Below are 25,687 nucleotides of genomic sequence, written 5' to 3'. Positions count from 1 at the left end.
CTGCACCCGCGTGGGAGACCTGGAAGAAGCTCCTGACTCCTGCCTTTGGATCTGAGCAGCTCCAGGCGTTGCAGCCATCTGGGGAGTGAACCATCAGATGGAAGACCTCTCTCTCTCCCTCTCTCTCTCTCTCTTTTACTCTCTCTGCCTCTACCTTTCTGTAACTCTGCCTTTCATATAAATAAATAAATTTTTTAAAAAAAGATGATCCTGTGATTTTTGTCCTGTATTCTATCTCTGTGGTGTGTGACATTAATTGATTCTCCTATGTTAAACCAAGCCTGCATTCCTGGGGCAAGTCCCACTTGGTCGTGGTATTTATCCTTCTTATATGTTGCTGGACTTGGTTTGCTAATTTGAGTTTTTGTGTCTGTATCCACAAGGAATGTTGGTCTATAGGTCTCTTTCCTTGTGCTGTCTTTGTGGTATCAGGGTAGTAGCAAAGAGTTAGAAAAAGCTCCCTTCTCTTTATTCTTTGGGAGTGTGTGAAGGACTGCTCTTAATTGTCCCCAGAGACTATTTTTAAAGTAGTATTTATTTATTTATTTATTTACTTGAGAGGCAGAGTTACAGACAGAAAGAGGGAGACAGAGAGAAAGGTCTTCCATCTGCTGGTTCACTCTGCAAATGGCAGCAACTGCTGGAACTGTACCAATCTGAAGCCAGGAGCTTCTTCCAGGTCTCCCATGTGGGTGCAGGGGCCCAAGCACTTGGGCCATCTTCTACTGCTTTCCTAGGCCATCAGCAGGAAGCTGGATCGGAAGTAGAGAAGCTGGGACTCAAATTGGCGCTCATTGGGATGCTGCCAGAGCCACACACACACACCCCAAGGCCGGGGGGACATATAAGGGTAGATGCTAGCTTGGAGTTAAGGGTCCAGGGGAGAGAGGGCAGAGGTCAGGCCCAGGTAAGAAGGAAGCCAGGCAGATGAGACAGTGCAGAGGAAGTGGGAGTAAGGAGGGCCTCGACAGGACCGTGAGAAACACTGACACTGTGAGAAGGTACAGAGAGGAGGTGTTCTACAAAGGGGGCCAGGGCCAGCAGGAGGGGAGGAGCCAGCCTGCTGTGAGTTGAGGAGCAGCTGGGACACAAGAAAGGCAAGCTCCCTGAGCACCTGTTTCACTGAAGGATAAAAAATCTCCTTTTCTAAAGGATGGGATCGAAGCTGAAACCCCAGCTAGGCCCAGCAGCCAGCCCCTTCCAAACAAGAGAGCCTCGCTGGGCTGATCCTTTAATTCCAGTGACACTAACCTCCCTGTGTTTCCGGGAGGGGAAATGGGGGGCCCCTGGGGCTCACAGCAAGGACCACAAGAAGAGGCTCTGGTTTTGCTGATAATGTGTATTCTGGGAGGAGTGGGCTTCCCACAGGAAACAAGACTGCCCAGCGGTGACGTGGGTGAGAGAAGCCCCTGCCAAAGAGCCAGAAGCGTCTGTGAGCTTCTGGGGGACAATTAAGGCACCCGCCCAGCCCCCAGCCCCAATGCTAAGCTCTGCACCCACAGCAACTGAAGTGGCAGCCGCTCTGCCAAAGCAAAACCAACCCCTTGCCAGCCAGCAGGGCTGCGGAGACCAAGGGGGGCCTCCTGAGCACCCCCGGCATCGTCGCCATGCCTCAGGCTCCCCCTCACCACCACCTGGCTCTCCCCTTCCGTGAGCCCTCCAGCCTCTTAGCTGGCCTCCCCGCAGGGAGAGAAGCAGCAGGGGCCAGGGTGGGAGGCTCAGCATAGGGTGGAGGGGATGGCACGGTCAGCTTCAGGCCAGGCCCGGAGCCTGCTCACCTGACCTCCTTGCTTAGGGGAAGACCACAGTTTGTTGGGTGTGTATGGGGGAGGGGGGTATAGGATCTTATCCAGGACACCAGAACCATCCCTGCTGTCCTGAGTGCTCACCCCTAAGGGGAGAGCCCCCTTGAGCCATACTTTTCCTCTTCCTTCTGGCTCTCTGGTGTGGGGGAGGGGCAGGGCACCCCAGCTTGGCTGCTGCCTGCTCTGGCTGCTCCTTCCTTCCCCCAACACAGCTCCCTTGCCCTCACCCCTGGCCCTGCAGCTCTGAACACTGCTCTCTACCGCCATAGGGGTCCCTGGGCCCCAGCAGAGAACAGAGCTCCAGAACCCACCTACAATCCATGTCTGGCCCCAGGGTTCTGCCTGTGCCCCCCGCCCCGGGTGGCCCCTCTGGGCCCAATGTCACCCCTTAGGCAGGACAAAGGAGGTGAGGTCTTGCTCCAGGAACACAAAGAGGCATTTAGACCTGAGGCAGAGACTTAGTCCTTTTATTCAGGTGTGGAGGCGGCGGCTTGTGGGGTCTGGCCCCACGAGGGGCTCAGGGCTTCCACTCGATGACACTGATGGCGATCTGGGCGGCCCGCTGTATGGCCTCATTGTGCTCCACCTCGAGGACACGGAAAGCATGCACGTGGGACTGCAGGTACCTGCGGCCCTCGGGGGCCTCAGCCAGCATGGTGAGGGCCTTGGCAGCGTTCAGGCGCACCTTGCTCTTGGGCGACGACAGCAGCGCCAAGAGTGGGGGAATGGCTTCTGCGTCCAGGGCCGCGTACTTCCCTGCAGGCCACCAACACCAGGTTTTGTTACCAAGCTGGCTGCAGGGGGGCATTCTTCCCCATCTCCCAGCCCCACCCTCTGCCTAGCAGTCTTTAGGGGAGGAACCACCCTGGGCTCCCTCTGTCACCCCACCTTCCTGCACCTTCCAGAATCTGGCCTGGGCCAGGCCCCTTCAGTTCCCTGCCCTTCCTGTCCCTAACACTTCTCCCCATCCACCTTTTTATCCTGTCCTGCAAATCCAGTCCTCCCAGGACAGCATGAATGTTCTTTTGAACATTCATTTGTAAATTCAGATGGCAAGGTTAAGCCACCACTTGGAATGTTGGCATTCCATACAGGAACGCTGGTTCAAGTCCCAGCTGCTCTGTTTCTGATCCAGCTCTCTGCTAATGGCTGGGAAAGCAGCGGAGGACAGCCTATGTGCTTGGGCCCCCTGCGCCCATGTGGGAGACCTGGAAGAAGCTCCTGGTTCCTGGCTTCAGATTGTCCCAGCTCTGCCTCTGCCTCTCCCTCTCGCTGTAATTCTATCTCTCAAATAAAAAAATAAGTAAATTTTTAAAATGTAAACCCAGTCATTCCTTTAGGTGGCAAATATTTCCTGAGTCCCTTCCCTGCACCAGGCAACAAAAACATAAGACTCTCGCCCTCCCAGTGCCCAGCCTGGTGGGAACAGACATTGACACCTGAGGGAGACGCCCCCTGCAGTCATCACTGTCCCAGTCCGTGGCCCCACCCTCAGCCCTACTAATTCCCGTGGATCTTTGGGGCAATTCCCAAGCCCCTGTCAAAGGACACTCGGCCCCCATCCTGTGTACCTCCCCCGACGTTGTCACCCTGCAGCTACAGCCAACCAGGCAGCCAAGGCTGAGACCTTTGGGTCCAGCACAGGGCTTGGGCTGGGGTGCTGGCTCGGGGTGGCCTCACATCCCTGGGTCCCAGCCTTTTGGGTCTCTGGCTGGGCTGGGCAGGACCCCGGGCTGACAACTGAGGCTGTCCCGAGAGAAGCATGTGGGGAGCAGTCAGAATCCAAGCTGCGCCACAGGAAGACAGGCACCATCAAATCCCATCACTAGGGTTCTGTGGGGAAGATTCTGTCCTGGGGAGGATTTGCAGTGCACTGATGGTGAATCCAAGACACGGTACTGGAGTGGGCCAGAGCAGAGGTCACACGGTGTTCAGAGCCCGCCAGCAATGGGAGCCTGCCCAGGTGTCTTGTGCATGCCCAGGGCTGGGTGCCTTGGTGAGGAAGCCTGACCAGCTCGGGGGAGATGGCCCTGTACACTTACCTCTCCTTCCCCTATCTGAGAAAGGAGATGATGACCAAGAAGCACCATCCATCAGCTCAAGGGCTCCAGGGTTTGCTTAGGTCTCAGGCTAACAGGATCATGGATGGCAAATGCATCAATCCCAGAATCATAGCTCACAAGGGGCCTGGGCCACAGGGAATTCCAGGCCCAGGGACTAGCCTGGTGCCACCTCACCTTCAGTGGTCACTGCAGTGTACATCAGGGCCCCGGCAGCATTGGCCTGCACCTCCTCCTCCTTGTCCTTCAGCAGGTGCACCAGGATGGGGATGACGTCATACTGACACACCTGGTCCTTGCCCTCCAATGGGATGCTGAGACAGAGAGGGGATAGTGGGGGGAAGTGGAGGGCAAGGCCCAGGACTGCCCCCAGAGGGACACAAAAGGAAGAGATTGGTGTTGGGACCACCTCCGGTGGCCTGGGACTGGCCATGGCCTGGCAAGGGTGCACAACAGCCATGGTGTGAACTTGGCCTGCTATCAGGGAAGGTGAAGCCCAGAGCCAGGGAGTGATGGGGCCTCACCCTGAGTCATCACACAAAGGAAAGACATGGGCTTGGCGCTGTGGCATAGCAGGCTAAGCCTCCGCCTGCAATGCCGGTCCCCGTACGGGCACTGATTCAAGACCCAGCTGCTCCATTTTTGATCCGTCTCCCTGCTAACGGCCTAGGAAAGCAGCGGAAGATGGCCCAAGTACTTGGGCCTCTGCACCCACATGGGAGACCTGGAAGAAGCTCCTGGCTCCTGGCTTCAGCCTGCAGCCATTTGAGGAGTGAACTGGCCGATGGAAGATTCTCTTTCCTCTTCTCTCTCTATAACTCTGCTTATCAAATTAAAAAAAAAAATCTAAACAAAATAAAAAAGCCAGACATGAGTTCTTCCTATGGAGGGGATGGAGGCAAGGGGAGTACCCAAGGGTGTGAACCCCAGGGAGACAGGTTTGATTCTCACCAAGGATTGGTGCTTCCAATGGTGGACTGGGCCACCCCCAACTGTGGTGAGCAGCTGGGGGCTGCAGAGGCAGTGGGGCACTCAGAGTGACTTCTAGGTCACTTCTTAGTCTAGCATTGAAGCAAGCTGTGGGAAGAATGGGGTGGGGGCTCCCTAAGTGTTTCCCATCTGTGAGAGGACCAATGCTGTTCCCAGGCCTCATGGGGACATCCCAGTGCACATGTGTCCTGAAGAAAAGAGCTCTGTGGCACTGGGTTTAGTGACTTCACTGTCCCCAGAGTGCTCACTTCTGCAGGGCCCTTAGTAACAGCTCAGGGACACTGAGGAGCGGTGGGAACACCCCAGGAAAATGGGGTTGGCTGGCCACTAGCTGTGACCTCAGGAGGTTGTTGGCCAGAGTGCCAATGGACTCCAGATTTGTCCAGCCACTAGCAGCCACTGGGCATCCCACATGCAGTAGGCCCTAGTCTGAATGCGGGCTACTTCTCCCCCTCCGGACCAAGTCAGGGCCAGATCATCTTAAGAGCCCTTGGTCTTGGGGGCTGTGCAGAGGATGCTGGCCATGAGGGTCTCACTGGAAGGGAGCCCAAACAAGGCGCTGGAGGATGATGGGTCCTGGGCCAGCGCCTGGAGCTCTGCGTTTCTTTTTTTTTTTTTTTTTTTTTTTTTTTTGACAGGCAGAGTGGACAGTGAGAGAGAGAGGCAGAGAGAAAGGTCTTCCTTTGCCGTTGGTTCACCCTCCAGTAGCCGCCACAGCTGGCGCCCTGTGGCCGGCGCACCACGCTGATCCGATGGCAGGAGCCAGGTACTTCTCCTGGTCTCCCATGGGGTGCAGGGCCCAAGCACCTGGGCCATCCTCCACTGCACTCCCTGGCCACAGCAGAGAGCTGGCCTGGAAGAGGGGCAACCAGGACAGAATCCGGCGCCCCGACCGGGACTAGAACCCGGTGTGCCGGTGCCGCTAGGTGGAGGATTAGCCTAGTGAGCCACGGTGCCGGCTCTAGAGCTCTGCATTTCAACAAGCTCCGGCCTCTGGCAAGAACCCCAGATCCCAAGAAAGCCAGGACCCAGAAACCCGTGGCCTTGGCTGAGGCAGAGATGTGGCGGGGAGGCCAGCCTAACCTCAGGAAGGGGGCTCTAGTGTTCAGTTTCCAGGCCAGGATTTAGACCGGGACCCTACCTGACCGACCTGGAGTAGGTGGCCAGACCCCCGGCCACAGCATCCTCACCTGTCACGGGGACACATTCCCCTTCCTAGACGTGAGGTTTGCACGCGACGCCTGGCACACAGGACATGAGCAGGCAGGCGCAGGCAAGCAGGCGCCTGGGGTGGACGCCCTTGGCCTCAGCAGGGACCCAAGGGCAGGCTGGGCCTCACCTGATGGCAATGAGAGCGCGGGCTGCCTTGCTGCGGATGTCATCGTTGGTGCTGAGCAGTTTCTGCTTGAGGAAGGGCACGGCATGGCTGCTCAGGGCCTCGGTGGCGTCCACCTGCAGGCAGGGGGCCAGCGTGTCCAGGATGAGCTCCTGGATATCCTCCTCTTCCCTCTGCACCTTCCACACCAGCGCGGGGATAAGGCCACTAAACACGATGCCCTGGGCCCCTGCAGGACAGGATTGGCAATGAGAGTGGGCTGCCGTCCGGCCCCTGGACTCCACCCATGCTAGTTAGCAGCTTGGGGGGCAGGGAGGGGGTAGGAGTCAGGGAGGAGCCTGCAGAGCTGGTGGGTGGGCTTGACAGGGGCCTGGGCAGCCACCAGGAGGAACTGGTGTCTTCGCGGCTGAGAGGTGAGGCCCCAAGGGACCCCACGAGTCCTAGACTTTAATGCCTGTGCCTCAAGGGACGTTAGCTATAAACAGGTGCACAGAGACCTGAGAAGCAGCAACCACCCCTGGGAGATCCGGGCAGCGCATCTCCTGCAGGGTCCCACTGCCGTGGAGAGCCAGCTGACCCCCTTGCCCCCTACCCTCCAAACATCCCATACGGATCTGCCCAGCCCACGAGGAGAGCCTGGGATGGAAACCCGGTCAAATACCCAAGTGTCGGCGGGAGAGCCGTGCCCGCTGCGGAAGCGGACAGGAGTCCACAGGGGTGTCAAGGCGCCAGAGGCAGCACAGGAGGCAAGACTCCCCCATAAACAAGTTTCCCCCGTCACGTGCCCCTTTCCAGCTCCCCTCCCTCTTGGGCGAGGCCTACATGGGGCTGCCCAGAGGAGTGGAACCGAGAACCCCAGCTTGGGCGGCATCTATGAGCCTAGCCGCCTCCCGGAGCGGCGGAAGAAGCCCAGGGGGAGGGGCTGCGCCCCCCCCACAGAGCCCCTCGGCCCCAGCTGGCCTCGCTGTTGCCCAGCAGCCCACGCTGCCCACCGCGAAGCCATCTCGGCCCCCACGGAGGTGGCCCCCAGCCAACACCGCTGACTGCTAAACCCTCTAATTTACTCTAGATGGACAATTAAACAGGTTAATTAGCCTAAAGGTCTCTGAGTGCCAATTAGCACCAGGGATTTCCTCTTTTAAAGTCATCACCCTAGCCTTCCTCCCTCCCTCCCTGAGGACATCAATGACAGGTGCCCCGGGGGATGAGGCCAGGGGGCGGGCAGGGGTCACCAGCTCCTCACTGAGCCACCAGGGTGCAGCGGCGACTCTCAGGGCACTCACAACGCAGGAAAAGCGCTTTCTTGTGGCTTGGGTTTTTTAAACATTTAATACGCACAGATTTCCAAAGATGCCTAGGTTTTGCCTCCTCGATGTTTCCTTTCCCAGGTGTGAGACCTTGGACGAACCCCTTAGCCTCTCTGAGCCCGGTTTCCTCATCACTGAAATGACCTGACGTGGGGGCGTGGGTGGGAACGTGTGGATTTCCCTGTCCATATTAAAGGGCTGTCCCCATGTGCCCAGAGACAAAAGCTGCCATGGTCCCTCCCAGGTCGCCTGGCCTGTTGGCCTGAACCTCTCCACCCTCCCCTGTGGACACACCCCTGGCCCGCTGCCACTGCCCAAGGCCTCGGTACCTGCTCCAGGTCATGAGTCCCACTCAGCCATGACCTGGCTGCCCTCCCCTGCCACACACACACACCAGCTCACAGCCAGGAGGTGACAATTTGACCTTTGCTGGCAGATGGAAGGGACAGGCTGCCATGCTGGGGAGCACCTGAGCAGAGACTTGGGGGTGAGGAAGTTAGGAACCGGCCATCCCGGACTTGACTATGGCCTCACAGGCACCTAACCTCCCCAGGCAATCCCAGGGGCAGGTGTCTCAGCTGCAGCTGCACAGGCTGGGGGAGGACGGAGGGAGAGAGTTGAGGTCCGAGAGGCTGGAATATTGGAGGTGCTCTCCTCTCCCTGGTGAGGACAGAAAAGCACAGAGAAGCCACTGCAAGGCCAAAGGTCACACAGCAGATGGAGGTGACGCCAGGGCCCCCTCTGCTCCCTAGGGTTTTGTTTCTGGGGGATTTGTCTTGGGCCTCTGCTCCTAGAAACACTCAGCTCCGGGACCTGGGTTCCTTCTGAGACAGAGGGAGGAGATTAAAAATAAAACACACGCTCGGGTGTGCCTTTCTGCTCGTTTTTTGCTTCTTCTCAGCTAAAAGGAGAGTCGCGGGCCTGGTTATTTATAACTAACCCAGATCTATGATGGCTCCTGCACGTCGGGGTGGGACGCACAGACCCCAGGCTGAGAAGCCCCACGGCACTAGGCTGCAGCCTGAGGGTCAGTGGGGGTGGGGGAGGGGAGGGCAGGTGCAGAGCAGAGAGGAAGGAGCCAGCCAGCATGGGCAGCATCACGCAGGTCAGGCCTGGGTGGTCGTTGTCAGTCCAGACCACCCTCACCTGGAGGGAATGGGGTGACTGTTGAGGAGAGGTCGCTCCCGGAGAGGGGGACGGGTGTGCACCAGGAGCTCTGGTGTCCTGAAGAGCGATGACGCAGGGAGGGAGACTCGGGGGGCTCGGCTCCACAGAGGAGGAGCGTCCAGGCCAGCAGAGGCACGGGGGGCCGTCTGGCCTGGCTGGTGTGTAGGAGCCAGAAAGACCCACTCGGGATGAGGGGTCTCGGATGCCTATGGCATGGAGCCATCTGCGATGGAGATTTGGCCATTTCCAGGGGCGGGGCGGGGCGGGGGGCTGCTCCTAGCCCAGCTGTTCTTGCTGGGTTGGGAGATATTGCAGGTGGGCTCACCCCCAGGGGCCCCTCCCTCCGCCTACTGCAGAGCCCCAGTTCTGTCCTCCAGGCCAGCTGGGGACACAGGACGGAGTGCTAGCTCCCACATTATTGTTGTTGTTGCTTTTTAAGATTTATTTATTTGAAAGGCAGCATTATAGAGAGAAAGAGAGAGAGGTCTTCCATCCTCTGCTTCACTCCCCAAATGGCCACAACGGCCAGGGCACTTAACCCACTACACCACACTCTGATCCCAGCCTCACTCCCTCCTGCCCCAGCAACTACACAACCACGGCTGGCACCTCAGGGTCCCTGCGCCTCACTGTGACTCACCCAGCCAGCTTTCACCCTGTGTGGCCTTGAACTCCTGGCACACTGATCCCCACCCAGCCTCACGGTAATAGCACATGGCACAACCATCCTTCTCTTCCCACAGCTCTGGGCCCCCTCTCCAGCTGCTCATCCACCAATAGCAAGGCCGCCCCTTCCTCCAGCATCTCTGGTCACCATAGCAACTCCCGTGGTCCCTGCCTTTCCCTCCCCCACCACCTCTCCCTGCCCTGCCTCTGCTCAGTCCCCTGCAACCCCACAGCCACAACAGCCTCTTGCCATGGACTGGGCCTCACGGACCAAACCTACCCGCTGGTTATTTTCTCTGGACTAACTCATATTTGTGTAATTTCTTGATGCCCGGTAGCGCCACTCACCTAGCCTATGGGATCATGCCTACTGTAAATAAACACGAAACCAAAGCTTACCCTCTACCTTCTCAAATTTAGAGGGATCATTGTAAAATTCTCCAGGGCTCCTGGGGCCAACATTCCCAATCCTACTCAACGGCCCGTGGCCCTGCACCACCCTTCCCAACACCACGGCACGAAGCTGGTGGGCTCCAGCTGTGTGTGTGTGTGTGGGGGGGGTCTCTGGGTTCTTCCCTGGCCCCACCGCCTTCATGCCTAGAGCCCTCCATGCCCTGGAACTCATTTCTCACCCATCCCACATCACTGGTCATCTCTGCTTCTGCTGGGGCTGCAGTCCAGGTATCTCTTCCAGCAGGAAGCTGGGCAGGTGCCCAGGGCTCCCCCCACCCACGCGGCCCCCACAGCCCCGTGTTCCGCCTTCTGCTGCAGCCCTGCAGCCAGGTGCATCTGAGCACGGAGGGGCGGGGTCTAAAACCCGAGAAATACGCTCAGCATGGAGGAGGCTCCCAGTCACCGACACAGCCATCGGTTTGAACAGTCCCCTCTTACTCTCAGGTGAGGAAGGCCGCGGGAGACCCCCTGCCAGAGTGGTCCTCCCACTGTGGCATCTGGGTTTGCCCCCTGCAAACAGCCCAGCTCGGACCCCATATCCAGCTGTGGGAACTTCCAGTGCCCACCTCTGAACATGTGCAGATGATTACTTCCTGCACAGCTGCCCCTCAGAAGGAGGAAGCCCCTCCAATGCCGGGCAAATTCCTTTGGCCACCTCCAGTGGGCCCTGCGCCAGCTCTAAGTCCCACTCAGTGGTGCCCAGAACCAATATCTATCCCATTCCTGACTGTGCAAGAGCACCTGCCCGGGGGCGGGGGGGCAAATGGTGTCTCCATGCCACAGCAGCCGGCTGGCACAGCCAGAGACCTGTGCCCCTGCTTTTCAGACCACACACCTGGGCTGGGGCCACAGCCCGCCTTGACCCCTGCCCATGATCAGTTGCAGAGCACAATGAGAGGGGCGATGGGGTGATCTGACCACATAAAGCGATAAGGAAAGAGCTGACCAGGAGTGTGCGTTTCACAGGGAGGCTGCGGGGATGCATAAAGCTTCAGGTTACCATGATGGAAAGACAGCAGCATTCCTAGCTGGGGCACTCTGGCCTGACCCTTTTAAGCACGGAAGTGGAGGGGTCCTGGCCCTGGGGCCCACAGATAGGCTCCTCCTGAAACCGAAAGGAGAATTTCACAGCCTGTCAGGTGCATTTGAGGGTCCCAAACACACCTACGGGGGATGGGGGAGGGGGTGTGCTGGTGTTACAGGAGCTGACTCCTTTCTTTTCCTCGGGTTGGGGGGCCCAGCTCCTAGACCCTTCCGCCTCCCATACCTCGCAATGCAACCTTGCCTCGGGCCAGGATGGCCAGGTGTCCCCAAGACACGCGCTGGGAGCAATCACCGCAGAGATGACGAATGTCCTCTCCCATTGCTGCACAGACCTCACCGCTGCACGCCTTTGGGATTTCCATAGGCCCTTCACACGACCCAGCGGACTGCAGCGACAAACCAGGGAAGCAGGTGTCGCCAGCCTCACTCTGCAAAACAGCAAGGCTGAGAGAGAGGTCAGTCGGGTGCCCAAGGTCGCGGAGCTCAGAAGGGGCTAGGCTGGTTTCGAACCCTGGCCGGGAGAAGGAGCCCGGGGTCGTCCACAGTGGAGGGGACCGGGGCCACCGCCGAGGGTGGTGTGTAGCCCCGGCCACAGCGCCACGCAGTCGGGGAGTCGCCAGAGCGGGCAGCGCGTGCGGGACTGCGGCGCGCGCCAAGCCATAGCCCCGCCCCTGCCCGTCGCCATTGGGCTGCTTGAGCGTCCGTCAGCCGCCCGCGCCCAATGGACAGCCAGCCGGCGCCCGTGGTGGGGCTGTGGCGCCCGGCGCGTGGTGCCCAGCGGGCGCGCGGCACCCCCCGCCCGCGGTTGGCCTGGCAACGAGCTGCGCTCGCGGCTCCGCCCCCTGCCGGCGGCGGCGCGGCGCGGCGCGGGGCGGGCGGACCCGCGGGCGGGTGGCGGGCGGCGCGGGAGGGCGGGCGGAGGGAGCTAGGCCGGCCGGAGCGTGTGCGCCGCCCGCGGTCCGGTCACGTCCCCGCGCGGGTGCCGCCGCCCCGCGTCGTGCGGAACGAGGGAGCCTCTGCCCAGCGATTGCCGCGCCGCCCCGCCCCGCCCGGGAGCAGGTCGGCAGATGCACGGTGCCGCGGCCCTGAGGTGAGTGAGCGGATCCGCAGCCCGGGGCTCGAGGCTGAATCTGGGGTGTCGGGGGCGCGGCCCGGGCGTCCACCCCACCCCCACCTGGGCCTTTGTGCTCGGGATCCGCCCGGGCGCAGCGTCGAAGATGCCCGGCCGGGGTTGGGGGTGGCGGGAGCGGGGGTGCCTGGTGTGTGAGGCAGGGGGCGGCTGCGACGCCGGCAGGTGCTGGGGGAGCGAGGTGCGCTGGGCCGAGGAGAGCGGCTGCGGGCCGGGGGTGGATGGGCCGGGGGCACCGGTCTCTCCTGAGCAACCAGTGGTGCGGAGCCTGGGCCGGGCGGCTTGCGGGAGCGGTGCCGAGGCGGGGTCTCCCTCGGGGGATGCTGGGCGGCGGAGGAGGGAGGGGAAGGAGGCGACCCCGGGTGGTCGAGGCGCCGACGCGTGGCCTTGGCTGAAACCTAGCAGAAGAGCCAGGGAAAGGGAGGCCTGGGCCCGGGACTGACGACTCGCCGTTCTCGGTCATTGCTCTGGGAGCAAGCAGGTTCCTCTGAGCCATGCAAGCGAGACGTGAGTATCGACCTGCTGCGATTAGAATACGTTCCTGGCTCAATATTATTATTATTTTTTTTACCTTAAAAGGCGGTGAGGTGTTTGGGGGAGGGTTGTTGAGGCCTCCTGCCCGGGCCTCGGTATCCTGCGGCGATCTGGGTGGGGAGGGAGGGGGCCTCTGCCTTTAGTGCGGTGCTGAGCCTTTCTGGGTGATGGTGGCGGAAATCCGCCTAGGCCGAGGATTGGGGCTCCCTGTTACACGGAGAGAAAGGATGAGAAGGCGGTGCCAGGCGAGACCAGGGTTCCCTGGAGCCCGCATCTCTGGGTGGGGAGACCTGCCTGGTGGGTCTGTCTACACTGGGGAGACGGCCCCTGACCTGCTTCCTTCTGCCCTGCCCTAGGGGATCTCATCTCTCTACCCTGGCCCTGTCTGGAAGAAGCTCCTTGGCGAAATTCAATTAAGCAAATATTTACTGAGCGCAGGCTCCCCCAGGGCCTGGCGCTGGGGTGGACGGGGTGGGAGTGCAGTCGGCCTGCCCTCCCTCCCCAGGGACTGACTCCCACAGGGGAGAGACAGACGTCTGTGCTCTGATAACCCAGCCCTGATTGCCGGTGCCCAGGCCTCAGAGAGGTGCCCGGGGCTTGGGTCAGACCGGCCTGTGGGCAATGTGACATTTGAACTGGAGCTTGAAGGACATGAGCACAGCTGGGGTGGGCTCTGTGGGCCAGGGGGATGGGGGCACAGAGGGTGCCTGGCAGTTGGGTTTAGTGGGCGCCTGGTGTGTAATCAGGAAGGAGGAGGAGGGGTGTGGCAGGGAAGGCGGGTGGGGGCTGCACAGCCCGGGAGGGGCCGTCCTGTGGGTGCTAGGGAAGTGGAGCAGCCCCAGTACTTATTTGCAGTGTGGCTGCAGACGGCAGGTTCCTTGCCTATGAAAGGGGTGCAGTTCTGTGACCCTGTGAACTGGGGTAGGCTCGGGAAAGAGCTTTAAAGATAGGAGAGAGCCCCCTTGCAGCCCGGGACTCCTCCTCCCAGGCACTTTATGTCTTGGGCAGGGCCGGGGCTCTGGGTGACCAACCGCCCAGCTCTGTTCTTCACGGGGATGGAGCTGCCTGCTTTAGAAGGGGTGATGCTTAGCTGGTGACTGTGCCTTTGGGCTGTGGCTGTCTGAAAGCAGCAGCCATGGCGGCCAGGGAGAGTCCGTCTAGGGGGTGGGGGTGCACAGGGCCTGGCCATGCCTGGATGGAGCAGTGAGCCTCCTTCTACGGGGACCGTGAGACACTGGCATTTGGTCTAAACTCATCCCGTGTGTTCCTGACAGACGTTGCCTTTGTGAGACAGAAGCTGAATGGGACGTGGTTCCTCCCCCTTGGGAAGCTGCTGTCCCCTCCTGCCCTGGATCTGCCCCCTCGCTCCTTGGGGGTGCTTCCACCCACCCTCTAAAGTGCTGTTTGCCCCTTGTCTTTGTAACATGCCTGCCCCCAGACACACACACACATGCGCGTGTACACACACACACACACACACACACACACAGGCATTGGGCTGAGGCCCAGGTTGCTGCAGCGAGAGCAGGGCCAGTGTGCGCTCGCCAGGTGTCCAGTCTGTACTGAGCAGGATGAAGCTGCTTCACTGTGTGCCCCTCCCTCTGGCCTGTTCCAGGGAGCCTGCCGTGGACTCCAGGGTTGGGACAGCAAATGGATACCTTCGTCTGTCTCCAGCCTCTCGGCCTTTCTGTTTCCTGGAGCCGGGGGGCAAAGTGCCTTGGTCTGGATCTCAGGAGCTTCTGGGTGATTCCAGGAGCATCGTGGTATCTGGACATATTTGGCCAGGCTACCCAGGGCTTGGGGGGATGAAGCATCCCCCTGAATGCCAGGGAAGGGCTGGTCTTGGATTCAGGGTGTGGCCTCAGCCTCGCCGCTTGGTTGTCTTTTGTGTGAGCATGGATGACGGTGTGTGCAGCCCTGTGCTGTCCCATGCTGGCCTCAGAAGACCAAAGACTCTGGGTGGCTGTAAAGGTGTCCCCGCTGCTGTTGACCATGGATGGCTCCCAGGAAGTCTGGGGACATGCTGTTCTCCTGGAAGGACAGGTTGGGTGGCAGAGCCTCTGGGGCAGCCTGTGAGCGCTGTGCCTGGTAGGTGCACCAGGGTAGACACCAAGTGTCTGCAAACAGCTGAATGAACCGCCCAGCTCCTGCCATGGTCTTCCCTACCCGTTTGGCCCCTTACGCGCACCTCCACACTGGCAGGGGCGATGCTTCATGGAGGTGGACCGACAGAGACCACCTCACAGGGACCCTCTGGCCAATCCTGGGGTACACGGGAAGAAACGGTAGCCCTCCATTGGGAATCTGGGGAGCAGAACCTCATATAATGCCTTCGATCACTCATTCATTCATTCTGTCAACTAAGATTTACCAGCACCTGCTACATGCCAGATGCTGTGCCAGGACAGGAGGTAGGTAGGGCCTGGATGCAGCAACCGCGAGTGTCTGACAGCAGAGGCTGACAGTGACACCTGTGTACCTGAGTGCCAGGTAGGATGAGCCCAGAAGCAGGAAGTGGGGGAGGGGTTGGTGCTGTGCTGTGTGGCTGATCAGGAGAGGGCACTCAGGAGAGGGTGACAGGTACAAATGCAGACACAGCCCTGTACACCGGCAGTCCCACCTGGAGGCCAGGGGGCTGGAGCCCACTTTGGGGTGGGGGGGTGTGGGTGAGGTCTGGGGCCAGCTTGGACAGGCCTCTGGGCAGCATTCCAGGCAGGGAAGCAACTGGCAAGGTCGGATGAGAGACTGAATTTAAAGAGTAGTGGGTCAGACCTGCTGATGGAGAAGAGGCGAGGACAGCTGTAGAGCTTCGTCCTGAGCTGCGGGAAGGGCCGAGCTGGCTTGGCTGAGCAGGAAGCTGTGGAGGGACTGGGCGGGGCGGTGGGGGGGGACCAGACACCTACTAGACGGCGATGCGCATGGAGGTCAGAGAGCAAAATGAGGCTACAGTCTTTAGCGTGGAGGGGTGTGGGCATCTGGGGCCTGGCTAAGGCCACGGTGGGGTCAAGGGTAGACAGAGGCCAGTGGGGCCAGACTGGACCTCAGGGCTTCCAGAGAAAGGGTTTGGGGAGAATTGGCCAGCAAGTGAGGGGGCAGCATAACTGTTATGGGGGGTGGGCTTTGGAGGCCTGAGAAGGGACTTGGCTGTGGCTGGGCCAAGCACACAGTTTATGAGGCCCCTTGCTGAAGAGTTTGTGATGCAAGATGGCGATGGCAGGCATAGGGCTCTGTGTGACCACCCAGTACTCGCCCGTGAAGCCACGGGGACAGCTGGGGCTGACAGAGGAGGAAGGCCTGTCAGCCTGCTGCCCAGACCCTGCTCCGTTTCTCCTCTCTTCTCTATGTTTGGGTCAATCAGAACAGCCCGGGGGCCTCACCTCCAGCCTCCTGGCCCAGGGAACCCAAAACCCCACCTGAAGAGGAAGATGGCCTGCTATGAGTTGTTACCGCTTCTCCCCACCACACCACCCCCCACCGAGCTGTGGACCCCCAGTGGCATTTGGAGTGGACTCGGCAGGCCCAGGGCCAGCAGGCCCAGCCACTTCCCGTGACAATGGCTTCCTTGAGTTCGCCTGTTTTCCAAAGGAACCTGCTGCCTTGCAGAGTTTTGAGTTATTTGCTTCTAAATTAAGGTATAACTCTCTTTTAGAGACGTCCCTGGAGAATCCATCGAGAAGTGCTACATCGAGACTGTGAAAAGCCACAGCGCAGGGCGGGGCCTTGCAAACGCCGTCAAGCCCTGCGCTTCTGGCTGCCTCCACGCACAGCACGCCCGTTCCTCAGGGCTAGGGCTTGGCCGGGTCTTGTGCCCTGCAAGGGATGGCCAGCACTAACCTTTCAGAAGGGGACCCCTGCCCCACTGCGTGGTCACCCTGTGGAGATGGGTGTGCTGCCAGGACAGGCTCCCTTGGCCCGAGCCCTGATCCCTCAGCCAGGCCAGTCCCCGTGAGCCATGGAGACCAAGTCCTCCAGTGTGTTGAGCCTGGTGTACACATCTTCTTCCCCCTAGACCCATGTACAGCGTTTGCAAGGAAGGCACCAGGAGCCTGCTCTGGGCTCCATGGCCAGGGGCCTCCCGTGGCCAGTGCTGCTGGGAAAGAAGCTGCCCCCTCCCCACCCCCACTCCCGCTGCTTTACGGTTGAGGAGACTGAGACCCAGACAGGCGGGTGGCCCTTCCTGATGCCGCAGTGGGTCTGACTCACTGGGCGCCGAGGAGGGTGTCCCGCAACCTGAGGGCTTGCTTCCTTGACACCATGAGGGCAGCCCAGCTGCCTCTCGTGTGGCCTGACTCCCGCCCTCTGGTTGGCCACTGGAAGGGTGGTGGTGGCGGCCTGGCTGTGCCTGCTGGGCTAGAGGCAGACACAGTGGCTGCAGCTGGCTCCTGGCCTGTTCCCTTCCCAGTCCGCACCCCTGGGAGAGGCAGCAGGCAGGCGCTCAGGGCACCCTCAGACCGCCACACTGCCTGTTGGGGCCTCAGTTTGCTTCTCTCTAAAATGTGGGGCTGACGTGTGTGGGCTGCAAGGCCCCTTCTGCACTAACCCTTGCTTCCCTCCGGGGACCCAAGGCTTGCTGGAGACAACATGGGGGCTTGGCTCCTCACTAGCCATCTTTACACTCCCTTGGCTTCTAGAGCTGCCTTTATCCAGCTGCTTGGAGAGTTTGTCTGTGCATCCGTGTGGAAGGCTGGGTTCTCTGGGGGCCCTGTGGCCCCGCTGGCTGCTCTGTCTTCTCGTTCACAATTCTCAGGGTCCCTCCCAAGAAAGGTCCGTGCGTCTGCTGACCGCGTGTTCACTTGAGGCCTGTCAGGCCCTCTGTCCAGGACAGTACTGTGTCCCCTTGGCCCGCAGTCTAACCAATCCCTCGTTTTATTTGCGTGTGGTGTGTCCCTGCTGCCCCTCTCCTGGACCTAAATGCCAGCTCTCAGGCAAGGACTTTGTGTTCATCAGGAGAATCCGGCCAAGCGCGCAGGAAGTCGCTGTGGAGGCAGATGAGGATGGCAATGGACGGGCCTGCAGCTGCCCTGGTGGGGCCCACTGATGGTGAGGGTTGGGGCTGTGTGCTGTCAACCGTCTGCTCCTAAGGGGTTCTGCCTTTGGGTCCCGAGACGCGTCTCTTCAAGGCCTTCTGTTTGATCACCAAACACAAACCACCTGCAGGTGGACAGCACCGGCCGTGCACCCTCGGGCCTGACCGTGGTTCATCCTGGAGTAGGTGGTGGCTTCTCAAGCCTCCAGCTGGCATCTGGCCCCTTCGGTGACATGGCATGACACGGTGGGCTCCGGTCAGACTCAGGGGGATCCCCATAATCATGACTGCCAGAGGCATGTCTCTGGGATGCTGTCCTAGAGGGGAGAGGTGGGACAAGGTCCTGATGGCAGGAGAGAAACATGGTGATGGCCAAGCGGCCTTCCAGGTGGCCCCTGTGCTCCAACATCAGGGAGCGCCTGTCAGTTGGGTCGAGAGGGCAGCTCGGTGCAGGGGAAGGCTTGAGGCTTGAGTTGAAGTCCCCAGTGTGTCCAAAACAGTGACCCTCATGGGTCACTCTTGGCCACAGCTCCCTCTCCTCGTAAGCTCTGGACTGGGTCAAGGGTGTGGATAGTTGTCGTCCTTTTTCCCACTTGGAGGTGGCCACCGAGGAGTCCGGGTCTGTGTCTTGGCTCAGGGAGGAAGGCAGTCATGGCTGATTGGTGACATCTGCGGCAGGATTTCGGTGCTTACCAGCAGTAGGCCAGCCCCACCACTGCACCCTCCCTCTGACCTAGCATCAACACATCACGCACTCTCCTTGAGCACCCCTTGCTTGGGGACCTCCCAGCCAGTATCATGGGGGTCTGAGCAGCTGAGTGACTCCTCCCCTCTCAGCTGATGCCTCACTCCCTGCAGCCGCCCCAGGGCCCACCCCATGCCGGGCCCCTGGTAGCTTCTCTCTGTATGCTGAATGAATGAACGAGCCCCTTCCTGGGTCTAACTCTTGGACTGGGCTCTGCGCCTGCCTGGAGCCCCAGGAAGCCTGCGTGGAGCAGGGAGACCAAATGACCACCAAAGTGGAGTGCTAAACTGTTGGTTTGGGCTGTCAGGTGTTGCAGGAGTAGTAAGGGCTGGGCAGGGGAGGGGAGAGGTGAGTGACTTCCAGGCTCTGGGTCCTGCAGGGGCTCAGCGCTCCATCTGACCTCAGCCATGAACATGGCAACAGGGGTGAACATGGGAAACGCCTCAGTGGTGCCAGGAGGGGTCCTCTGACGACCTCCACGCCAGCAGGCCCTCGACTCCTGCTATGGAAGGAGCAGCTTGGCCCGAGCTGGTGGCGCCCTCCCCATCTCCTTCTGCTCCCTGCACCTGTGCTGGGGTGGAGGTGGCCAGGCCCGGGAAGGAGCGGTCTCCACGTAAAGGGGGAGCTTCATGCCGACTGTGGCCGGCATTTTGCCTGCCTCTCCCGCCGTCGTCCTCCAGCCCCAGCTGCCCGCGGCCTTGGGCCTGCCCCGCCCGCCCATCTTCCTCCCTGTGGCCCCATGGCTTGGCTGCTGGGACCCTCTCCAGCCAGCCCGCCAGCCCCCCATCGGCAAGTGTGGGTGTGGGTGGCCTGTCCCCAGGCTGGGCTCTCCTCCAGCTCAGTCGCCCCCTCGCCTGCCCCATTACCTCCGATATGCTGTGCAAACATATTTCTCGATAAAATGCTGGGAAGAAAAATAATTAGAGTGTTGCCTCCATTATCCAATTTCTGATTAATCAAACTCTCTTTGTCCTCGGCCAAAATCTATTCATTTCCCTTAAACACTGGGCCAGTGCCAGACATCGATTTCCTCTATGATAACACCATATACGCACGCACGAACGTTCCCAGCCCTGCCCTGCCCTGGGCAGTGCTGCTCTCGCCTCCCGCGCAACACCCACCTCCCCCAGGGACCCTCCCTGCACCCATTCCCTGCCCCGGATCTGGATCCTGGAGACACGTGACTGGCCTTGCTTCAGGCAGGGGGCAGTCTTGCCTTGTTGCCCCTGCCTCCTGCCCCCAGAGCTGGAGGGGAGACTGCAGCCCCAGGATCTGGGCAGGCCAGGGTTTGGGAAGCATCCCTGACACCAGAGCACAGGGCCTTTAAGGGGCTGAGGGACCGGGAGGTGTGTGTATGGGTTGGGGACATGCTTTCAGTGGCAGCAACACAAGCCAAGCCCCAAAGGGAATAAAAAATAAAGGGACATCCTAGCCCCTAGGCCTGGGGCAGCATCAGGGTTGGCCAAGTCCAGATGGGAGGTGGCCACACATCTACTTGGGTCCATCTAGGGTAAGGCCAAGGGACCCTTCCAGAAAACTGCCTGGATATCCCCTCCAAGTGTGACAGCCATCCACCTGTCACTCGGAATTTATTGGCACTGGCGGGGTGCCATGTCCTCAGAGGCACTTGGGATACACCAAGTATATCAACTGACCTGTAGTCTTGCCTGTGGCGCTTTCGCTGTTTTGAGCAAGGTGGGGCTGGTAAGCATAGTAAGCGGGTTATGCAGTGTTAGGGACCGCACTGGGCGAGCACAGGGTTCAAGGTTTGGGGGAGGGTCGTTTCTGTCATAACTTGGACAGGCAGGGAGCAGAGGAGAGGAGAGTTGAGCCACTGGATGGGGATAGAGTAAGCCCCCGGGTGCTCTGGACTCAGCTTTCCAGACAGGAGGGAGAGCAGTGCAGAGGCCCTGAGTGGGGAGCGTGCGATGTGTGCCAGCGGTCAGTAAAAGGCCAATATGTGGGGCGGGCAGCAGGGGGGAGGTCAGGCTGCTCACAGAGCCTGGGTCCTGGCAGGACACGGACTTGCTCTGACCCCCGGCTGCTGGAGAAGCAGACTGCAGGGCTGGGGACAGCCGGGGAAGGACCTGCATGGTCACTGCTACAGTCCAGACAGGGCTGGGCTACCATCAGAAAGTCCCCTGAGGGCTGCCCGGAGGCCAGCTGGATCCAGATCCTGAGAAAGGAAGGGGACCTGCTGTGTGGACACCACAGTGCCCCCACCCAGGTCCCCTTTGCGGCGGTACAGTGTTGCCCAGCTACCCGTCCAGCAGCTCGCAGCTGCACCCCTGCCAGACAGCTGCCCCAGGCCCTTGGAGCCCTCCCTGGAAGTGCCAGGGAGCTACTGCCCCTGCCTTCAAGGTGGGACAGCTGTGACATCCTTCTCCCTCCTGAGCCTCCAGGGGACCAGGTCAAGGCACAGGAGTCCCAGCTCGGGGTCAAGGCAGGGTCAGGGTCATCACAGGCAGGTAGCACCTGCAGCAGCTCCCTGGGCAGAGGCCTGAGACTGCTGGCTTCAAGCGGATCCACAATGGCTGACAAAATGCACGTCCCTGGGCTCTTCCTCAGACCTAGGTGTGGGCCCAGGACTCTGCACTTTCCTTGTAGCTTCCATGAGTTGGGTCTGAGTAGGTGGATGGGAACGCAGGAGGCCCTGGAAGCCGACTGTGGGGAGGGGTGGGGTGGGGCAGGGCATGGCAGAGAAGGGGGAGCAGGGGCGAGGGGCTGCAGGAGAAAGCTGGTCACTTACCACGTCCCCACAGAGCCCTCACAGGGTGGGTCTGGCCTGTGGGGTGGGGGTCAGGGGATGGGATTATGGGATGCCATACTCAGAGGTGGGGACAGGAAACTGCAGGCAGCAGGGACATTCCCTTCCCCAACCCAAGGGCATGACCAAAAGCCCCTATAACTGGGCTGTCACTGAAGGCCCTGCCTCTTCTCTGTCGTCTTTTCCTCCTGCCCCTCTGTAGATGGAAGCTCTCGGTGTTTATTTATTTATTTGCTCTTGGCCCAGAGACGTAAAGTCTGGCCCGACTTCCTCAGGCGCTGCTGTCACCTCCTCTGGTCGGCCTTGGTGGCCACAGGCCAGAAGACTGCTGAGCAGCAGAGGATGTCCCTCGCCAGGACAGCAGGGCCACACGGAAGGTCCCTGCTGCTCACCTGTGTCCCTTTCCCTGGGCCAAGGGAAGTCCAGCCAGGGCTGAGCCATTGGCTGAGTTGGGGCCTGTCTGCAGCTGGGGGAAGCAACACCATGTCCAGTGGCCCTGGTGCTTCCTCCTGCCCACTCAGCTCGCTTCAGGACACCCAGAGACCTTGGGCAGAGGCAAAGAGGGGCCTCCTTGTAAGCGGGGAATACACTGCAGATCTGCAGATGCCAGGCCAGTCAGGCCAGTTGTGGGGGGGACGCAGAGAAGCTAACCCAAGTGGCCTGGGCCCAAAGAACCCACAGACGAATGACAGCCCCACATGCTGTCACTCCCCACATACCCGCAGAAGCTGTTGTGAGGAGTCAAACGCAAAGTCGTTGACGGGCCCAGCAGAAGCTTGGTGCACAGAACCCCCTTACAGCTCAGTCATCAGCAAACGCCCACTCTGCTCTCACAGTGAAACCCATGCCTGCGGCAGGCTGACCACTACAGGACGGTGGACCTCCCAGAACCCCCGTGCACTCTGCTCGTGCCCCCTCCCCGAGTTGGCTGTGTCTGCCCCAAATCTGCCTATGCCCGTTGTGCTCGCTGTGAGTACCTGTGAACCGACAGTGAGTGCAGAGGGCTTCTGCCAAAACTCCAGCAAGGGTCAGGTGTGGCGTGGGCAGAACACACGCTGGGGGCCAGGGAGCCGTTAACAGCCTTGAGTTCAGACTCTGATGACTTCGCCCCCTGACTGACGTGGATGTCACCAGGGGGCTGCCGGGTTCGAGCGAGAGAACCGTGAGAGCGACCCCAGAACACAAAGAGACCTTGGCCCTCTCCAGAAAAGATTGGCGCATGAATGCACGTTCATCTGTTTGAAGTGAAAGTAAGATCCTTGTAGTACGTACATACCATTTCCCATGACTCCCTGCTGTAACTCACTTCTCGCAGAGCCCAACCCCAGGGGTGGGGGTGGGGTACTAGGGCAACTTACAGGGGAGTCGGAATGGCCAAGGACCAGGAGGACCCTCCACCCACCCTTGCACTGTGGGCAGGGTCTATGTAGTCCTGCTTCCCCCCAAGGCAAGATGTGGAGTGGTCAAGATCAGGCCAGGGAGGGCCGGGGGCAGAAGATAGGGGGTGGGAGAGCAAAGAGGAGTGGACAGGAGAAGCTGCGGTGGGGGAAGGAACTGGAAGCCACTATGTTTGGGGGCTGTAGGGAGTAGCCTGTGGCTCAGGGAGGAGTAGGGAGAGGCACAGCTGCCAAGCGTTTGTGGAGAGCAGGACAGGAGGGGTGGGGACAGGGTAGGACAAGTAGGCACACAGGCAGAGGAGGCCCCGGGGGAGCCCGCCTGAGCTGGGTCCCAGAGTCTTGGGGCTGTGAGCCTCCAGGCGTGGCCCCCAGGCCAGCAGAGACCCCAGGACCTGGGGCTGGAGTGTGACCCCCTCCGCTGCAGGCTCCCGGGAGAGGTCACGTTAGGTAACACACTCCCAGGGGAGGGCTGGGAACGCTTCTGAGCTCAGACAAGAATTGTTTGGTGTTCATCCATCTACCACCCATCTGTGCTGTGAACCCTTCACGGCACCTGCTTCCAGGGAAGCAGAGCTAGCTACTGGGGTAGAGAAGGCGGTGCGGGAGCCCAGACCAGCCCGCGGTGGGGACTGTGGAGACCACACGCCCAGGAGGAGGCGGCACGGGCCGAATGTGGTCAAGGAAGGCGCCTGCAGGAAGAGCCTGCAGCCCGAGGCTGGGAAGGGCTAGGCTGCGGGCATCCCTGCGTCTCCTCCCGGGTTGAAGTCCAGCCCCAGTGCTGAGCCAGCCGCATACCACACCTGGTTCAAGGTCAGAGGGGCCGGGGGTGAGTCTACCAGGGCTCAGAGAGGGCCTGGCCCAGCAGTGTTCAGGCAGCTCTCAGCAGGAAGGTGGCTCTCCCAGAACATCCAAGTGGGCATTTTGAGCTGGGGGGGGGGGGGGGGGGACGTGGCTGGAGAGCAGGAACCTGGGTTCTTGTGGGGTTAGCAGGAAGGATGGGGCAGGGCTGTTCAGGCCCTTTCTCCCCAGGGGACATTTCTGGAGGATCTCTTCCGGAAGATGTGGCTTTTTAGTCCAGAAATACATGTTGTATCAAAAGCCTAAAACCATCAGGCCCTTCCTGCAGGCAGCCACACTGTGGGGGGACGAAGAGGCGCCAGGGAGTGAAGCGCCCGCTGCGTGCATGCTGTGAGTGCGCCCTCGCTCGCTCACTCCTCAGCCCCACCTGCTCTTGTACCACTGCACCATACTGCTGAACACAGAGAGGGCTGGGGGCAGCCTTGCCCTTCCCCACCTCATCCCCAGTAGGGAGCTGCACTGTGAGGTGTCCAGGAGTGTGTTTGAGACGCCACGTGTTGGGAAGTGAGGGAGTGTCCATCCACACCCTCCCGGACAACATGGTCACGCGGTACCCATCCTGCTCTCTGGACCCATGGGGCAACATTACATTCAGTGACAATGACTGGCAGGGTGGGGGATGGGCTGGGAGGCAGAACTGCTTCTCTCCATTCTGGGAAACTTGCTGCTCCCAGAGTCCAGGCCCACCCAGTGTGTCCCGAGTACCCTGCACATCCCCACCAGCTGCCTGCCTCAGTGGGGAGCCTCTTCCAGAGACCCTGAACTCTGTTTCCAGGGGGTTTGTCCCAGACGCACACCAGCTCCCATCAGTGCCGCCAGCTCTGATGTCCCCAGAAGTTCTTCACCGGTGCTGTTCTCCCTCTTTGCCTGTGTCCTCGTCTCTAGGACACTGGTCTTCATCAGGAATGGCCCTGGCTGCCTAATCTGCAGAATCCAGGTCGCTTGACACACACACACACTCCACTTGTCCCCTGCCCCGAGCAGGGCTCAGTTCTGAGCCAGCACCATATTGATCGTGGCAGGCTGGGTGGCCTGAGTGTGGAGCGCCTCGGGCCAGGGCACGTGTGCTGGGTCATTTAGGAGTAATGAGAGAAGCAGTGGAGGGCTGCAGAACATGTAAATGGAACAGAGACAGGGAGACCGTGACCCACTTTTCTGAGACCAGAAACAGCCTTTGGACAAGGGGTACATGGTTGATACCACAGCCCGGGAGCCTTCAACTCTGCACCACTGCCTCCACCCCAGGGGTCCCAGCTGAGAGCTGTCTGGGCCTAGCCCTGTGTGCACCTGCAGTCCTAGGAGACATGGCCACAGAGCCCCACTTCAGAGAGCAAGGGGCTGGGTGGCCACCAGACCATAGGAGGCGGCCTCAAGCCATGGCTGTGGACAGCACTGAACCTCCCTGTGAGGAGGTAATCCTTTTTTATTTCTCCCTGAATCCTTTTCCTTCAAGGAGAAAAATCTCAGTTTGGTACCAGTGTGGCTCTAACACCCTCCAGCAGGCGCTAATCCCTGTTGTTTAACCAACAGCAAGCGGGCAGCCTCACCTGGCCCCTCTGCCTGCAGTAGGCCCTGGCCAGCAGCAAGAGCTGTTTCTTTGTGCTGCTGGACAGTTCACGTTACTTCTGTCAGAGTTACCCTGGCTGTCCATTTAAAGCTTAGGGACCAACGGTTGTGGTGCAGAGGATTAAACCACTGCTTGCAACACTAACATCCCATAATGGAGTGCCAGGTTCAAGCCCTGGCTGCTCTGCTTCTGATCCAACTCCCTGCTAATGAGCCTGGGAAGACAGCAGATGGCTCAAGTACTTGGGCCCCTGCCACCCACATGGGACACCCTGGCTTTGGCCTGGCCCAGCCCCAGCCATTGCAGCCATTTGGGGAGAGTGAACCAGTAGATGGAAGCACACATGTGTGTTTCTCTTTCTCTTTCTCTCTCTCTCTGCCTTTAGAATAATAAATAAATCTTTTAAAAAAACTAAAGTTAGGATATGAAATTCTTTCTTAAGGACATCTGTTTAGTAAAAAGGCAAGCCTATTTAAAGAAAAACGCTGAGTAAGTAACAGCAGGAGGTGCCCAGACACAGCCAGGTTGGGCTGCAGTCGGGTGCTGGGGCAGGGACGCCAAATCCTGCAGACTCCCAGCCGGTGACCCTCAGAAGAGTCACCTCCTGTCTTCAAACCTTGGCTTCTTCATTGTCGGTGAAGTTGTGGCTGCCTCTCGGGGTGGGAGCAGAAGAATGCGGGATAGCAGTCTACCTGCCCTGGGCTCCTCTCCTCCCACTGGCTCATGGGAAAGAACGGCCAGCACCCAAGGCCCTCCCCTTAGTCCCACCTCACCCAGCTTCCCTGGGACCGACCCTCTCTGGATTCTGCAGCTGTCTCTGAGGTTTTTAAAAATTA

The 25,687-nt window shown here is 60.1% G+C and overlaps 2 protein-coding genes across 4 annotated transcripts in view; one reads left to right on the top strand and one right to left on the bottom strand.

Moving 5' to 3' along the window:
* Positions 1-2,255: 2,255 nt before the first annotated feature.
* RSPH14 (radial spoke head 14 homolog) overlaps positions 2,256-25,687 on the bottom strand; it is a 70,435-nt gene continuing 47,003 nt past the window's right edge. For all 3 annotated transcript variants that reach the window (XM_008250155.3, XM_008250154.3, XM_051837138.2), the window contains exons 5-7: positions 6,195-6,420; positions 4,043-4,179; positions 2,256-2,561 (exon numbers count right to left, since the gene is read on the bottom strand). In XM_008250155.3, coding sequence (XP_008248377.1) covers positions 2,323-2,561; positions 4,043-4,179; positions 6,195-6,420 — 602 coding nt within the window. In that variant the 3' untranslated portion in view covers positions 2,256-2,322. The remainder of the gene's footprint in view (positions 2,562-4,042; positions 4,180-6,194; positions 6,421-25,687) is intronic.
* The window catches only part of GNAZ (G protein subunit alpha z), a 46,752-nt gene continuing 32,763 nt past the window's right edge, over positions 11,699-25,687 (top strand). Inside the window, exon 1 of the mRNA XM_051837136.2 lies at positions 11,699-11,918. The gene's annotated coding sequence lies outside the window, so the exon portion shown is untranslated. The remainder of the gene's footprint in view (positions 11,919-25,687) is intronic.

The sequence above is a fragment of the Oryctolagus cuniculus genome, chromosome 21 (genome assembly GCF_964237555.1).
Source record: "Oryctolagus cuniculus chromosome 21, mOryCun1.1, whole genome shotgun sequence".
Lineage (NCBI taxonomy): Eukaryota > Metazoa > Chordata > Mammalia > Lagomorpha > Leporidae > Oryctolagus > Oryctolagus cuniculus.
Note: the sequence above shows the minus strand (reverse complement) of the source record. Positions and strands in the feature narration are given on the sequence as shown.